The 18,747-nt window shown below is 38.0% G+C and overlaps 1 protein-coding gene and 1 pseudogene across 1 annotated transcript; both read right to left on the bottom strand.

Moving 5' to 3' along the window:
- Nucleotides 1-6,278: 6,278 nt before the first annotated feature.
- On the bottom strand, nt 6,279-7,144 carry LOC149267280 (UDP-galactose transporter 1 pseudogene; annotated as a pseudogene).
- Nucleotides 7,145-17,399: 10,255 nt separating this feature from the next.
- Nucleotides 17,400-18,747, bottom strand: LOC149267281 (uncharacterized). The gene is made up of 2 exons (XM_089398410.1): nt 18,449-18,747; nt 17,400-18,353 (listed from the first exon to the last, which is right to left on the bottom strand). Exons 1-2 carry the CDS (start codon nt 18,599-18,601, stop codon nt 17,709-17,711), a joined length of 798 nt encoding a protein of 265 aa, XP_089254536.1. The 5' UTR covers nt 18,602-18,747; the 3' UTR covers nt 17,400-17,708.

Below are 18,747 nucleotides of genomic sequence, written 5' to 3' on the forward strand. Positions count from 1 at the left end.
GATGCTTTTCAATGGATTTTTGATGGACTCAATCCAAGTGTTGCAACAATAGTAATAATTCACGACTGAATGATCCACTACAAAAATATAAGTATTTGAGTGGACAATCACAACAAGGAAAATGACACAGACTAATGGATGTAAATGTGATATCGAACTTTGTTATCTTTCTATATGAATCCATCAAACCTACAAACCTAAAATTATTGTGATGTATGCTTTAACTTTCTGGGAGGCCATATGCATCAACTCAAATTGACCAATTACTTCTAGCACTCTTCCAATTACCTTTTCTATGGTTAGATAGAGTTGGTTGAAGGTCTCTTTGCTAGGTAGAAAGGGAAAGTGATGGATAAAGTGCACGATAATTGATTCAACTCTGTTTCATGACTATGTTTTCCTTTTGTGATTACTCCACGTCTTTTTCACCACTTCTAGTTTCATGGTTCTTCCCAAATAAAAGTAGAAAAATGTCAATGTTTTAGTTTCAGTTATCATTGTGATGAAAAATTCATCAAAGAATCTAAATATAACAAACACGAGTTATTTGTCACATATAGGGATATATCAAGCATGTTTAAGGAAGTTTAGAGGATGACATGGTAAAGTTAGATTTGGTAGAGACTACACTTAATGAAGTGCCTATTCAAGAGCCTTAGTTGGAACCCAAAATTTCCCTTCAACCTTTGTTAGCAATTATAGCTCCTAGACCTTGAAGTTGGTTATGCCAAGAATATAAAAGTGTGTTTCTTAATTGAAAGTGGAAACACCCACAATTTCATCCACCATCAAGTGGAAGAAGAAGCACATTATTATGTCTATTTCGTACATAATTTTCAAATCATGATAACCAAAGGAAATAATATAAAATATGGTGATCATTTTGAGGATGTAAAACTACAAACACAAGATTGATACTTGCAAACATTGACATTTGGAATTAATGCAATATCCAACACTGACTGACTAAAAATGAGCACCTAAAAGGGCTATGATTCCATCAAGAAGTAAAGGTAAGGGGATCTAAGTGAATTTTTATATGCCTAGTCACCTACGTCTCTTATGTCTTGTTTTCCTACATTTTGTGATTACATTCACCTTCATTTTATTATGATGTTGATGTTAAGCCTAACCTATTGTTTAATTAGAGAAGTTTAATTAGAAATATGAGAAGTGGACATAATCCTCTTGTATATTTAGCTAACCATATTATATATTCAAGGAAAATTTTATGGATGACGATTTATCTTGAAGTATAAAAACCTTCACAAATCTTACAAATCCCTAATATGAAAGATATAAATTGTCTGCTGATATTTTGTAAAACTATGCAAACCACTAAGTATTTTATATATTTTTGATGCCTTTTAAGGTAAAATGATTTCATCATATAGAATTTGGGAACATAATTTTTAGGAAAATTGGAAATTCGTAAAATTAAGCCCCTAAAATTTTTACTACCTGCATCTTTGCATCTTGTCTCCGACTTTCTTAAAGCTAGTAATTATTGGATTAGGAGTATTTATTTTCATATTTCCCTCATTCTAAGACAAGAAAATTAGAATAGGAGAAAATGAAATTTTATTTTACGAAGCATTGGGAAGAGAAAAATAAGGTTTTTCTTGGAAATGAGAGATACCATAATATGGGATTGAATATTCCATGAAATAAATCCATTAGAACCTTGTGAAGAAGAGGAGAGGAAACCATACAAAATATAAATAGTGATAGAGATAAAGATGAATAGAGAGATATATTTACAATCTAGAGAGAAAGTTGACTATAAAATTACCCAATAACTAAGAGAAATGTTTCTCTAATCATAATCACTGACTTGATGATAATTCGCTAATCCATTTCGAATCACCCAATGTGGTTCATCATCATGACTAAGATGAAAATTCTCATGAGTTTTTGTTTTTTTAGAGATCACATTTAATAGTTGCTTTTACCCTCATTTTCAAAAATAGTTCTATTGTTAGCACATGTTTTTTGTTGGGGGTGGTCAGGTGGACAATTAAAATTATTATTATTACTTTTTTCAACCAAAACGTTAAAATTATTATTATTACTTTTTCAAAACCATAACGTTAATATTCATGTAGTATTTCCATCAAACCTTGCAACAATTACTTTGAAAACATGGACATAATAATTTATACCATAGAAACCAAAATATTAAAATCAACATTTCAATTAAAAATTCCCTTCTCTTATTTGAAGGCTAAAATTACTATAATTTTAAATCATAGCCTTGAAAATTGATATCCTTACAATGGAAATCTTAAAATCAAATCTCAAATCAGAAAAATAAATGCTATCAGTAACACGAATTTTTTTACTTTCAATTACAACCATTTTTAAATCATGGCCTAAAGCTTGTAACTATTGCATTTAAAAGCATAAAAAGAGAAAAAAATATCAAGATAAATGATAGATAAATAAAAATAAGAAAATAGAATAACAAAGGAGGAAAGTATAGAGCTACAATGGCCATTGAAACTCCATAGTTAGTGTCCCTTTCCATGTAATTGTATTTCATAAATGAGAAAAAACTAACATAGCATAGGCCTCAGCATGATAACAAATTAAAAAGAATGAGACTTTTACTGAAGCATAACAAATCAAGTGTTCCACTACAAAACAACCAAATTGTTGAGCAATACACCAAGTAGTAAAATTCTTGAGCATGAGAAGTTGTTATTGTTTCTTTTAGTTTCTTATGATGAAATATACTTTAATCTTAATTTGTATTTTTTATAATTCCAATAATATAAATTGTTTTAAAACTAAGTCAAAATACTTTATGATAAAGTTTGATGATCAAAATTTAAATGAATAATAACTTCTAACAAAATAATTAAATTTAAAAATTAGTTAATTAGAATTATCTTGAGATTAGGAAAAAGGAATGAAATCTTCTCCACCAAATTCAATAATAAATTATATTAAAAACATAACATTTACATGCTTTTTACATTTCATAAAATAATTCCCACTTTTGTTTTTTTTAAATAAACTAAGTACTCCAACATAATCTTACAATCACTCTTTAAAATAACAACATACTTCGAAAAAAAAAACTAAAAACTCTAACAGAATCTTACAACCACTCTTTAAAATTCAACACCTTACAAAATATTAATACTAGAAAATATCACTGTAAAGTGCATAAAACCATTAAATCTGAAGATATTTCAGATCCGATAGCTTCTGTACACTCAAATGATATTTAATTTTCAGCTACAAACTTTTCGCTTGCCCTTTTAAATGATGTTAAAGTAAACAAGATCCGCAAGCGGCGGTAGTCCCTGCCGGGGTTTACCAGATGTAACCAGATGTCGCTTGTTCATATTACCTCATGGCGTGGGCAACTTAATGTTTTATCAGGAGTGTAACAATGGCTTCGGAATCCCACGCCATGCTCTCCACCTTCAAAAATAACCATGCGCCGTCGCCGTCAATACCAGCGAACTTAGCACTTCAATAAATAATCTGGGAATGGATGAAAAAGTTTGACACGTGTTTCTTACCACAGACACGTTATCAACTGCATGAACCAAGTTGGTCAAATGGGGCCCGTTCATTTGCGTTGTTCCTTCGGAGAGGGTTTTGCTCTGCAAATTTTTCCGGCGATGGTGGCCCTGTAACTCTTCCAACACTCATGAATTCCTTTCTCCCCTTGCTACTCTATTTTCCAGTTTCTATGGCTGAGTATCTGAATTTACCTTTGTTGTGGTTGTTTGCAGGTGGTGGACCGTCGGCCAACCTCATTACCTTCCTTACAGACTCGGTGCAACAGGGATCCATCATGGTGGGTAAATTCTTGTGCAATTACAGTTTATTTATTTTTCTGTTGATTTTGGTTGCCAACTATTTAAGTTTGCATGCTCTGGCCGCCCTAGCAGGTTACCCTGCGACTAAGCATGGAGTTCAATGGACTCCGACCACTTGTTCCTCCATCAAATCTATAGGGACGGCATCACAGGTGCAGTTCTAGGTATTAGGGTGTAGTTTTAATTCCCAAGATTTAGGGATTCTTGTTGCTGCTCTGAGTTCTCAAATTATAGTGTTGTGGCTTAGGATTTTTCATTGGTTGAAAGACCATTTTTTTTTAAGGAATGCAAAAACTTCCAACTATAATTTTGTTCTTCCATAAACCTTTTAATAAAATTTCCTCATTTGTTGTTTGTTTACTAGGAAGGACATGCCCTAATGGGCTCTTAGCACATTGAAGTTATGATTTTTTGTGAACAAACTATTCCTTCAGTTATTGAATTTGTGTTTATGGTAACATTATGGCGGTTGAGTTTGGAACTGCGTTATTTTAGTTAACAGCCATACGGCCCTGTTACAGTCTTATATCATGAATTTACCCGTATAAATTATTATTGAGGCCGGATCAGGGTTTTTTTCCTCCTTCTCATTTATGTAGGTTTCATATAGTTATTTGTGTCTTGATTTGATTCTTCACAGTTCAGCCCCTCCGGAAGAGGTATAATATATCGTTTTCCTTATAGTTATAATTGGCCTGTCAATGTATAGAGTTTTGTATTAGGTTTTTCTTTGGGACCTTATGTCCACAATGTTACTATCTTAAATTAACAATGGTTTTCTTCCTTTTCCGCTCTTTAGCGACAAGGGTTTTTCCTATAATTTCAGTATGAGGCAGAAGAGGCCCTCACTGATGTTTTGATGATATTTCTATATAGTTTTCCAGTCTTGGGTCCATTGATACTTTTAGAGCCATCACAATTCTTTTTGAAAATGGTTCTGCAAAATGTTTATATATATATATATATATATATATATTTCTGTTAATTGTTGAGCCTCGTTCTGTTCGTAGTGTTATCTTCCAGAGAAACTCTAGATAAAATTGTACACAGCAATATATTCTCTTATTTAATGAGGAAATTACACACATATTTATACAATCAATAGTCTTAAGATAGGAATGCTATCTTAGACGTACAGTAGTGTGGTTGAGAGATTCTCTCAACCACACACTAAACTAGGAGAAACTAAATTCCTATTATGTAGGAACAAACTCCTCAAATGGAGAATTACAACCACAGACAAGTAGGAATTAATTATTTCTAACTCCCCCCCTTAATGACTACTTGTCATGATAGTCAAATCCACCACCATCACGTGAATTGCATGTATAGAACCTCCAAAAATCAAAGAGAGATCAGTGCCTTTCTAAGCCAAATATTCATGTCCAAATAACACTCGCAAAAAGTTGTGCTGATTGCGCCTTTCGACGCAACTGTCAGATAGAAAAGCGCGCCGACCCTCTTGTGCTCAGACACACAAATATTTGAGATTGTGAGCCAGGTGTTACTGCAGTCCACCTGCTCCTACGAGCACAAAGCTCTTGTGCACACGTTAGCCAATCAGGCAATATGCCACCACCGAGCAAGTCCGATCTACCACCATCGGGCAAATCTGCCAATTTCAATATGCCACCACCGAGCAAGTCCGATCTACCACCACCGGACAAATCCGCCAACTTCAATATGCCACCACCGGGCAAGTCTGATCTACCACCACCGAGCAAATCCGCCAACTTCAATATGCCACCACCGAGCAAGTCCGATCTACCTCCACCGGGAAAATTCGGAACTTAAATGTGCCACCACTGGGCAAGTCCTGTAGCCACTAAGGCTCTGTATGTGGTTTCTGGCTCACCACAAACCATCACTTTACAGTGACAAAAGATGGTTTCAGGTTGACCATAAACCATTACAAAGTGGCTTTAAAATCACCAGGAACTTTCAGATGCCTATAAAACTTACATTTCATTCCACATAAAATGGTTCTTGGTACATACAATGACCATAATTACATGCTAGGGAGTCTATTCCACAAACCACACTAACTCACACAAACATCTATTTTGTTGTCCACCATAAAAATTGTCGCTGCTCCTTTACCTCATCTGTGAGAGGTCCAATGATAACGAAACCAGAACATAGGCACTCAGAGCCCCACGAAGAGAACACAATTTTCCCTTCAAGGACAGTTTTCAAGCATACTGCCTCATGCTTGCTAACAATCTACAACAGAATCTAGATCATCCTCCAATCTCTGATGTAGCTCCAATTGATGTCGTTTTCACTGTCATGTGTTCACCATTCCCTGGAAATTTGCTTAGTGTTGGAATGACCAGTTCCAACACACTCAGCATTGTGACAATAGTTGGTCATACTAATGTCACTTAAATAATAACATAAAATACCATGACATGAAATACTTATTATGAAAAACAGTGGTATTTACTTCATGGCCAAATAGTAAGAGTAGAAACCAGGTTGTCCTTCGAGAAGTAAAGCTGGAACAACCAATATCATAGTTGCAAAAAGGTGCCATATAAAATACAGTATTTATGCTATCAAATTTATATCCATGAAGCAAACTCTCTGCAAGAATTGTTTTTGTTGAAGTAGAAAGGCACCCAAAGAAGACTGCGCTGAAACCAAAAATATTGAAACTAAGTTCTGTAACAGAAATAAGAAAAATGCCACCCACTATAGGTACCAGGGACCACCATATGCGCGTATCAAAAGCCTTTCTCCACACTAGCCAATGAGGAAATACTGTTGTAGCAGGAGTAAAAGATTTAATTGTCTGCATGAAAGAAACAGGTATGTAACGCAGGCTCACATTCCCCAGCACAATATTGATGCAAAAGACAAATGACATAGGGAAAATCCGCCTCCACAGATCAACTAGATCAACTTCAATCAATGGCTTCACCTTAAAGACTTTAATTGCAATATATGACCCCACTGCTGAGCATATGAAGTGTACACATGATACTGACAGAGGAAATTTGAAGTCCAATTTCTGAAAGATCCCCTTGTTCGTAATAATGACAGCAACATTGAAGCACCACCATTGCAGCACAGCAAAAAGTGCCCGCGCAACGCTCCGCTTGTCCTCCATTTTTTTTGATGGACAAGACAAGACGTTAGTCAGATTGAAATTGTGTTGATCTGAAACATAACAAAACTCTACTCATCCACAGTGATCAATCACCCCTCAAATTCCGAACAGAATACGTTCAAGGAAACCGATCCTCCCACGAATTCTCGGAGAATTCTGCCAATGAGCCTCGATCCCACGACGCCCTGGAGAAAATCAATCAATATGTCCAGGATTCGAACCCTGTCAATGACGGACAGAGCACGGAATTGTTCTGCAACCTAACCTAGGGTCAGAAAGTCAAAGATATGAGACCGTATACAGCAGCAATAGCACAAAAAACGTGAAGGCAAGAGTGTAATGGTATTTGGATTTCAAAGAAACATCGAAGATTGAAATGGTTTGCGTGTTCAATCCCATAACAATTGCAACACTCAACGTGGCTGCTATTCCAAGAAGCCTGACCACATAGTCCAGCGTCCCTCCAGACCGATATATGGGATTAGTATAACCCATGATAGCCCTCTTCTTCACCACTGATATTTCGCTGCAGACAACAAGGATTCAAGATCCTCTATTGTTCTCTGCGAGATCCTTCGCTATACTCAGCAAGGTCCCGCCTACAAAGCAACAGAGCAGATCCTTCGCAGTTTTTTTTCAAGAATTCAGTGCACCCAATGAAAATTTGCAGCTTTGTCATTGGATCTCTGTCAGTGAATTACGCCCAGTGAGTCACCACGATCTTCATAAGCCAACGAGTTGTTCGCCTCTCAACCAGCAGGTTACGCAGGAGCAAGGCACTTTACTCTGTCGGCCTCCTCCAATTAACAACACGCCAGTCCAATCAGTGGTTGCCTCCATGATTTTCACAAGTAAAAGAAATCCACCGCCCAGACTTTCTCTGCCACTTCAAGGGTTCTGTCAATGGAATGGTCTCTATCCAGAAGAACCTCTGGCTCCACAATGGGCACAAAACCATTGTCCTCAGAGATAGCGGCATAACAGAATGACCCCTGCACTCCACACATCAACCTCTGGTCCATAGTTCCGCTTCAAGACTTCTGGTGCCATGTAATATGGACTACCCACTATTTCAGAAAATCGCTCGCGCCGTTTTTGTGACACATCTGAACAACTTCAACAATAGTACGTGTAACAGCAGCCGCGGCACGCTCGCTGTAATGTCCTCTAGCAACGATCCTGTCAAATAGCTCTCCACCCTCGCAGAGCTCCATGACGAGATGCACAGCGTGGTCGTCCTCGTACGTGGCTTTCAAGGTAACAATGTTCGGATGCTGAGGCAAATTGTTCATTATAGCTACTTCTCGCCTCACATCCTCGATATCTATCGCAGTTCTAAGCTTCCGCTTGGAAATAGACTTGCAGGCAAGCATTTCTTCAGTCTCCTTGTCAATACAAAGGTAAGTAATGACCAGTGTGACTGCAAGCGATATTGGCAGTCTTACCACGCCTCTTCCTCGTCAATAATTCTCTGGCATCCAGACTCGTGGAAGTAGTACATCATCAATCCACAAGAAAAAAAAAAGTCGGCACAGGAAGTTCAGTCTTTCACTTAGAAAAACCATCGGCGAAAAATGAGAGCCAATGCAGCCCCGTCCAACACACAGATCACTGCGCAACTGCAGCCTTCATCGATCTTCTCCTCGGCTTACAACGCACCAGCAACTTACCACACAGTCCCGGCCTCCTCCACGGGTTTCATGCGAGTAACTTCGATTTCATGGAAATTTCAATGAAATTCGCAGAGATTGTTGGATCAGGTGCACAACAAACATAAATACACACAACAAAATATCAAGCACATAAACACAAGAATTAATGTGGTTCACCCAACCAATCTGGGCTACGTCCACCAAACATAGGCATCAGGAATATATTAATCAAATTAGGAGATTACATCATGAAATCCTCACACTCACATAGCAAATCATCCGAATGACTGCCTGTTATATAGCATAGAGAATCTAACAGCCTCATAACTCCCTCACATCAAATATAGGAGGCATTAACTCCCTCCCAACAACCTGGAGCTAATCTAGGAACTGAATCCCTATTGTTGTCATCCTTCAGAGATTTTTGCCTATTTGACTAAAACAGAAAATCTCAAAAATCTCCACCTTGACAACAATTCGCCTGATGCCCTGTTATTATTATTTTATCTTTTCTGCAAGCCAAGAGAAGCCAAACACCAACGTAGCTTCTCCAACAAAACTGGTTTCGTGAACATGTCTACACAGTTCTCCTTTGTATGCACCTTTTCAAGAGAGACTCCCCTTTCAGTGATAACCTGTCTTACAAAATGATATTTGATTGGAATATGCTTTGACTTACTATGATAGGTCGGATTCTTAGCCAAATGTATTGCACTTTGACTGTCACAAAGTAATCTGATGTTATCCTGTAACCTACCAAATTCACCAAGCAAACCTTTCAACCAAACCGCCTCTTTGCAAGCATTAGAAGCAGCAATGTATTCTGCTTCAGTAGTAGACAAAGCAACAATGTTCTGTAGCTTTGACATCCAGCTTATAGCTCCACCTGCAAGAGTAAAGACGTACCTTGAAGTTGATCTTCTCTTATCCAAGTCACCTGCAAAATCAGAATCAACATATCCGCAAACAAATTCACTACTTTTATTGTAAGAAATACAATAACTACTTGTGCCTCTCAAGTATCGAAGCACCCATTTCACTGCTGACCAGTGTTCTTTACCCGGATTTGCCATGTACCTGCTGACAACCCCAATAGCATGAGAAATATCTGGTCGCGTACACACCATCGCATACATCAAACATCCTACTACATTGGCATAAGGAATTCGAGACATATAATCCTTTTCTTCATCTGTATTAGGACATAAACTCGAAGAAAGCTTAAAATGGGAAGCTAAAGGGACTGACACAGGCTTCACATTATTCATACCAAACCTCAAAAGTATTTTCTCAACATACTTCTATTGTGATAGCCATAGCTTACCATTGCCCCTGTCTCTGAAAATCTCCATGCCCAAAATCTGTCTTGCGGCTCCTAGATCTTTCATATCAAACGTCCTTGCCATCCGAGTCTTCAACCTGTTGATTTCTTCAATGCTTTTGCTTGCTAAAAGAATATCATCAACATACAACACTAAGATAATGAACATGCCATTATTTAAGTGCTTAAAATAAACACAATGATCATATTCACTTCTTACATATTTCTGACTCAACATGAAAGAATCAAACTTCTTATACCACTGCCGAGGCGACTGCTTCAGGCCATATAATGACTTCTTGAGCCTGCAGACAAATTTCGCATTGCGATGCTGAACAAACCCTTCCGGTTGTTCCATATATATTTCCTCATCTAAATCACCATGTAGAAATGCAATCTTAACATCTAACTGCTGCAACTCCAAATCAAACAAAGCCACTAATGCTAACACAACTCTAATTGAAACAATTTTAACCACTGGTGAAAATATCTCATGAAAGTCTATGCCAGCTTTCTGAGAAAACCCTTTTGCAATCAGCCGAGCTTTGTACCTGTCTTCTGTATCATTCACACCCCGTTTCAACTTGAAGACCCACTTGCATCCCACAGTTTTCTTGCCTTTGGGAAGTTCAACCAGATCCCATGTACCATTCTTACCTAAGGCCATCATTTCTTCCTTCATGGCTGCTTTCCATTTGTCACTATTTGAACCTTCTAAAGCTTCTTGATAACACAAAGGTTCATCATCATTAGCGATCAAAGCAACTGAATCATCATACCTTCTCGGACGGCGTTTGATCCTTATAGATCTCCTTAAGAATGTTTCTGGTGCTTCCACAACTGGCTGTCTTTCAACTGTAGGAATTTCTTCATGATCGCCATCTGAGACCTATTCATGTCCTCCATCTGAACCCTGTTCATAATCTGATTCTGAAACCTGTTCATGACTAGAATCTGAACTATGGTCGTTATGACTATCATTAGAAATGTTGTCAAACTGAATATGTTGGAAATCAGATACATCATCCTGTTTCAATCTTCTATCTACATCTAACTGTACAAGAGAGGATTCATTAAACCTTACATCTCTGTTGATGATGATTTTGCGGGTAGTAGGATCCCACAATCTAAATTCCTTTGTTCCATCACCATACCCAACAAAGATATACCTTTTAGACTTTGGATCTAATTTAGTTCGCTGATGTTTAGGCACTAGAGCATATGCATCACAACCAAACACTCTGAGTTTAGAATAGTCACAAGGGTGTCATGTCCATACCTCTTGCGGAACCTTGCAGTCTATTGCCGTTGATGGAGATCGGTTTATCACATAACAAGCAGTTGCCACTGCTTCCGTCCACAACTCCTTTGGCAACCCGGCGTTACTCAGCATACACCTTGCTCTCTCTAGAAGAGTCCTGTTCATGCGTTCAGCAACTCCATTCTGCTGAGGAGTATAAACCGTGGTCTTATGTCTTTCGATCCCTGCATCCTTGCAATAGATGTCAAACTCCTTGGAGGAAAACTCACCACCATTTTCAGTTCTTAAACATTTTATAGTTCTACCAGTGTTGTTTTCTATCAATGCTCTAAACTACTTGAAAACTGTAAAAACATCAGACTTCTTTTTCAACATGAAGACCCAAACTTTCCGAGAAAAGTCATCAATGAATGATACAAAATAAAATGAACCACCATATGAAGCTGTAGGAGCTGGACCCCACACATCTGAATGGATATAATCAAGTATGCCTTTACTAGTATGTTTGCCTGTTTTAAACTTTTGTTTACTTTGTTTACCAAACAAACAATGTTTACAGAAATCCAATTTTCCAGATCTTAGATTAGGAAGTAACTTTCGGTCAGCCAAAATTTTCAATCCTCTTTCACTCATATGCCCCAATCTTTGATGCCATAAGTGAATGGAACTACTGTCATGTTCAGACACAGACACATGATCTGACCCAGTTCTACCTTCTAACTGAAATAGATTTCCTACTTTCTTAGCTTTCATCACTAGTAAGATACCTTTATAGATTTTCATAACTCCACCTTGAATTACAGTTTTATATCCATTTGAATCAAGTGCTCCTAATGAAATCAAATTTTTCCTTAAATCTGGTACATGCCTCACATCAGTTAATATTTTGGTTGTGCCATCAAACATTTCTAGTTGTATGCTTCCAATCCCAACAATATTACATGTTACATCATTACCCATGTACACAACACCATCATCAATTGATCTATATGTTTTAAACCAATCTTTATGTATACACATGTGATTAGATGCCCCAGAATCTAACAACCAATGTTGATCATGTTTTGAAACATTAACTGACAATACTTCATCACTCATACCTGAACCAGATACTGAACCTGTATTTGTGGTGTTGGCTTCCTTCTTTTCTGTCGAAGAGCCTTCTTTAGCAGTCTGCTTTCGCTTCCAGCAATCCTTTTTCAGATGTCCAGCCTTGCCACAATGCCAGCACTTCACCTTGGGCTTCTTTCCTTTGGACTTTGAACGAGAGTCGCTATGCTTTCCCCCGGAGTGTCTCTCTCGTGAGCGACCTCTGGCCATCATTACCTCTGATGTAGAGGTGTCTGCATTCGACCTTTTCCTCGTTTCCTCAGCCAACAAGGCTCCAACAACATCGTCAAACTCAAGAATTTCTGATGTACTAAAACTTATGGAAGTAACAAAGTGATCCCAGGATTCAGGCAAAGAACATAATAGTGTTATTGCCTTATCCTCTGAATCAAATTTCACATCTAGACTGTTTAATTGCACCAACAAGGTATTAAAAACATTCAGGTGATCAGAAATTGAGGTACCTTCTTTCATCCGCAAACTGCAAAGCTGCCGTTTCAGGAGAATTCGATTTGTCAAAGATTTCGTCATATAGAGCTTCTCAAGCTTCGACCACAAGCCTGCGGCGGTTTTCTCTGACACAATGTTAAACAGAACATCGTCCGCCAGACATAACCGAATTGCGCTCAGAGCTCTATCGTCCATCTCATCCCATTCATCCTCCGTCATGGAAGGAGGTCTTTTGTTTTTCCCCAACAGTGCTTTCGCCACACCTTGTTGAACCAGCAGATCGTGCATCTTCACCTTCCAGATCTCAAAATTATTCTTGCCATTAAACTTTTCAATTTCAAAACGGGCACTTTGTGTTTTGGCCATCTTGTATCAAAAAACACAATAATCTCCAATATCAAACCAACAATTTAAAACAAAATTGTCTATGCCTTTGTTTTTACATAACAAAGAAAAACTGCCTATGCCTATGTACTTCTTGCTTTTGTAAAAAACTGCCTATGTCTTTGTACTTTGTCAATATAAAATTGTAACATCTATTGCTTGCAATTTTTCGACAGATAACATGAAGTTGGGGGTTTATTTCCTCACAATTCACTGTCAATGGCCTATTTTCCGCAAGTCATTATAAGAAATTGTAGCGGTGAAGAATAATCTGAAACATGTGTTTTTAGAAGCTACAGGATAGGGTGGACTTTTTATCTGACAGGTGGAATCGCTCAAAGGCAAACCTAGACCAGTAGGAAACTCCCCTGCGTAACACTTCAACCCACACTGTAAAATATGCAATATTCTGCTACCGTCACCCTGTGCTTCAAAGTCACAATCATTTTTGATCAATACTCAGAGTCTCTGGTATATTATCTTTTAAATATCCCTCAAAATATGATCCTTCCGTGTTGTCCACAATGCCATTTAATAATATAAATCCACGCGATTTTTCATATGCAGGTTTTGTTTACATAAATTCGCGTTGTTTGTCACCGTGATTTATATCACTATGCTTGGAATATATATTCACGCTGGTTTTTTTTTGGTTTAAAAAAAAAAACAACATACCCACGCAGCACCATATATATCCATATATATATTCACGCCTTTTAACACATAATGCACACGATTTGTATCACGCCTTTTACAACATAATGCATACCATTTGTAGAGCCACACAGTTCATAATGTACACGGTTTCATTTGAAACAGAAAAAACATAAAAGGCAGCGTTAACTTATGGTGATGCAATCTTAATCACACATCAAGTCAAACCAATCGGAGGCTGACCTGAAAAACGCGCAGCGATTCGAACTGTAAATTGCTTCTCGGCTCAGCGCGCGCAGCAACCTCTCCTTCGTCTGGAACAGCAACCAAACCGCCGGCTGCCTCCAGCATGCAATCACGTCCAAAACACAGTCAGCACCAGCACTTCTCCTCTCGTTAGCGCAGCACCTTCAGCACTCCGGGACTTGATACAACACGACTTCCTCCGCTGTGCCAGACGTCCAACAGTGCTCTGATACCATTTGTTGGATCAGGTGCACAGCAAACATAAATACACACAGCAAAATATCAAGCACATAAACACAAGAATTAACGTGGTTCACCCAACCAATCTGGGCTACGTCTACCAAACATAGGCATCGGGAATATATTAATCAAATTAGGAGATTACATCATGAAATCCTCACACTCACATAGCAAATCATCCGAATGACTGCCTGTTATATAGCATAGAGAATCTAACAGCCTCATAACTCCCTCACATCAAATATAGGAGGCATTAACTCCCTCCCAACAACCTGGAGCTAATCTAGGAACTGAATCCCTATTGTTGTCATCCTTCAGAGATTTTTGCCTATTTGACTAAAACAGAAAATCTCAACAGAGATCTCCTCTGGCGTTGCGATCCAAAGACGAATTCAATTCTCCGGTGATCAAGGTTCTCACACCGTTGCCTTACGTTTCTCCCTCCGGGCCTTCTCCAAAACGCAACCTCCAGCAAATTTCACAGATACAGTACAGTGGCAGGGCTTCGATATCCTGGAAATTCCACAGATACCATGACCACTGATGCCACCGATCCCGCAACAGATCACCGCAACAAATAAGGCACTCGTAAAAGCCGCAGCTCTTAGCTACCTCGGTCTGATCCTGCAGTGATCAAACCAAAAACGCAGCCCCGAACGCTGGGTTCTCCTCCTTCTCCCGGCAGACGCACCAGCAGCTGAATTCTTGCACCTCCTAACTGTGACCTCCTCCAGGCGTACGAATCAAGATCAGCACCACTCTGGCAGATCGCTCATTACCCACACAACTTTCGATGGACAAACAAATAATGAAATTATACACTCAATTATTTTCCCTCAGCCCAGGAGGGGCCAAGCCCAGGAGGGGCCAGGCCCTCACAGGCTCTGATACCAAGATAAAATTGTACACAACAATATATTCTATTATTTAATGAGAAAATTACACACATATTTATACAATCAATAGTCTTAAGATAGGAATGCTATCTTAGACGTACAGTAGTGTGGTTGAGAGATTCTCTCAACCACACACTAAACTAGGAGAAACTAAATTCCTATTATGTAGGAACAAACTCCTAAAATGAAGAATTACAACCACAAACAAGTAGGAATTAATTATTTCTAACTACTCTGTCTTTAAAGATGAATGCTCAGTGATTTTCAAATGGAGTAATATACATATTATGAAACTTACATATACCATAATGTAAGAAGAAACCTCAATAAAACATGAATATTTGAATAGTTTACATGCCCGATAAATATTGTCCTCTAAACAACTAGGTAATTAGTTATAAGTAACGCGTTTTAAAACATCAAAGCAAGTCCAATTCGCTAGCGTAGAAGCTAAACGAGAGTAGATATAGATACGAGCCATGCAACCCTCAGCACATAACTAAAAAATAATTACTGTCATAAATTGAGCACAAAACCAACAACCAGATGCTACCAAAATGTTTCAAGGATGATGAATCTCTGTAATGATTTTTATGTTTATCAAATTGAAAATTTTAATTGGAAAAATGTACTTTATATGAATAGATAATGTAAAGATAATGTAAGGATTGATAATTATTATTTACCCTTTGGAATATGAATAGAAAATATAAGGATTGTTTAATGATATTTCCCTGCGATGTGATGCAGGTTAAGAATCACGAGACCTTCAAAAATCAGGACAATTTACAAATTTTCATTTGTAAACCGTTGTTGGCTTCTTCGTCTAAAAAATCACTCTGCAAGTCCCTAGAGGGCATCGCTGTCAAAATGACTCCACAAGTTTCTGGACAGCATGCCAATTCTCTACGCTCCACAAGTTTTTGGAGTCCATGCCAATTCTCTACGCTATAGAGCTGCAAGTTTAGATAAGAAGGATATTGCGTGGAACGAAGAGAGGACAGGAGATAGAAGAGATGACAAGTGGCAAGAAGAAGCTGAAAGTTTTAAAAACTTTGCATAAAACAGTTTACTTGCTCGCTCACACATTTGTTTTGAAAAACCTTATGATAAAATAACTTGCCCTCACTGAAATAACATCGAGGCAATAAGATGTCCAAACAAAAACATTGGATAAAAATTTGTTGAGCCGAACATTTTATTTAAAACATTGGTTTAAACCTGAAATGTACCGAATGTATTAATCGGTCAAAGCGATTTAATAGCTGGTCAACAGTGTATCGAACGCTATAGTCCCTGTTATGCCGGAGGCAGCAACTAATAAGGCCCAATGCAGAAAACATAATATATATACCTTAAATAATAATGAATGCATGTCCCAATAATCAATGCATAGTCATAATTAAAATGTTAATTAATTAATACATAATCAATAGTTAAAATGTTAATTAATTAATACATAATCAATAATGGTAAGTAATTGTATCTCTCTTAAAGAAACAAAATTGTGTTAATTCATGATTGCACTGCATAGCTTTAAAAGAGAATTTGAACAAGTAAATTGTGTCCCTGAAAACCAATTTTTATTTACAGATAGAGAAATTTTCATTCTATCCCTGGGTCTACTGGTGCTTATATAACTTTTGCACGGAGAGACCATTTGTCAACACTGCATACAATGAAAAGACTAACTTTAGACCATTTAGAAAATTTTATATTAAATTTAAAATAATAATAATAATTAAAATTATGTTATTTTTTATTTATAAAATATTTAATTAATTTTATTTTATAATTATTTTTCATTAAAATTTAAATGAAATTTCATTAGTGTTATTGGATATTGAGTGTTTGCTTTTTTTCAACATAGTTCAGATTTGAAATATTTTAGAAAAAACACTAGATATTATTGAGTGTTTGTTTTTTTCAAAATAGTTCAGATTTGAAATATTTTGGAAAAAACAATAGCAAAAAATATCTATGTTAAGAATTTGTGTAATCTATATAAAATAGAATTCTCTGATTAATTTAGATCACCTACTAACAAACCAAAAATAACCTATAATTAAAAAAACAGAAAATAATAGAGTTGGTGTTTAAATTTTTTTTGATTTACCATTTGCTAAAGTGCTTCTCTAATGAGAGGTCACTGGGTGATCTGCCCAAGTATTTAAAAAAAAAAAAAAAAAAACTCTTAATATAAGTGTGATGCTCATAAATCACTTAGACACCAAACATAACCATAATAAACCATTACAAAAATAAATTCCCCTCACACCAAAAAGAGTTTTTCAGATATCTATGATGTCTGGAAATTATTCTTTACAAAAATAAATTCCCCTCACACCAAAAAGAGTTTTTCAGATATCTATGATGTCTGGAAATTATTCTTTACAAAATATATCTGTGAAAACAAAAGTTACCTGGGAGAGCTTAAATGCTCAATGTATTTTTATTCATTTCATTTCATTTGACACATGCATGTTGCTAGCAACGAAAATATTGTGAGATGATGACACCGACTTAAATTACAAACCCAATACCCACTAAACAACGCCTATTCTGAGGAAAACGGGGAAACTCACGGTCTTCGCGTCATTGTCGCTTTCACCCCAAGCATCCTTGAAACGGCCAATGGTTTTCTCGTCCAGCAGATCGACTCCCGTGGCCTTTGCCTTCTGATAAGCATGCCACGATCTCATGTAATTCAGGTACGGCTCCAAACCCATCTCCTTCTTCGCCCAGAATTTCACGGGAGCAGTTGTCGACTCCCCTTCTGAGCCCTCCTGGACAACGCCCCGAAACGGGAAGCAGACCGTTGCGTAGCCCTCGTCCACCATTCGACGCGGAGGGTCCCAAAAGGCAACGGATGCGCGAAACACCTCCTCGAACACACAGTCGACCCTAGGGTTCACAACGGGTTCTCTGTAACACCACGCCGCGAATACCCCACCGGGCTTCCGAAGCACGTGCTTCACCTGCCCGTAAAAGGTATCCAGGTCTAACCAGTGAAGAGCCTGGGCCACGGTGACGAGATCCACGCTCCCCTCTGCTCCGATGGTGTTCTCCAACTCCTGCAACGACATCGCCCGGGGAGTCGCCGCGTAAGTTATGTTGGGGCGCCTGGGAGCGTAGCTGATCTGCTGCTCGCTCACATCCGTCGCTATCACTCTCTCGAATATCTCAGACAACTGTCAACATCGAAATCAAGAACATCAAAATGAAATGTAATAGCTGCAATTGAAGAAACAGAGATCATGTTGAATGGTAATGAAAAGTAGATTACAGCAAGTGCAGCTTGACCGCTGCCGGTGCCAACGTCCCAAGCCAGACGGCGGTGGGGCGTGTGTGTCGCAATGAAGGAGAAGAGCTCAGGTGGGTATTGGGGTCTGCCATTGGCATACTCCCTTGCCTGTCTGTCATACGATCCTACTGCCATATTTGCTTTGCGAAATGCGAAACCTTCTTTCAGCCTTGATGCCCTGCCATGTCTATATCATCCACATATCTCTGAAGCATTTGGGTTGGCCTGCTCTCATTCACCACTTGGCGAAAGCCGGAGTCCCAGACACAGTAAAGTGGAAG

The sequence above is a fragment of the Pinus tabuliformis genome, chromosome 6 (assembly GCF_031772625.1).
Source record: "Pinus tabuliformis cultivar Carrire ecotype Pingquan chromosome 6, CPIR1, whole genome shotgun sequence".
Classification (NCBI taxonomy): domain Eukaryota; kingdom Viridiplantae; phylum Streptophyta; class Pinopsida; order Pinales; family Pinaceae; genus Pinus; species Pinus tabuliformis.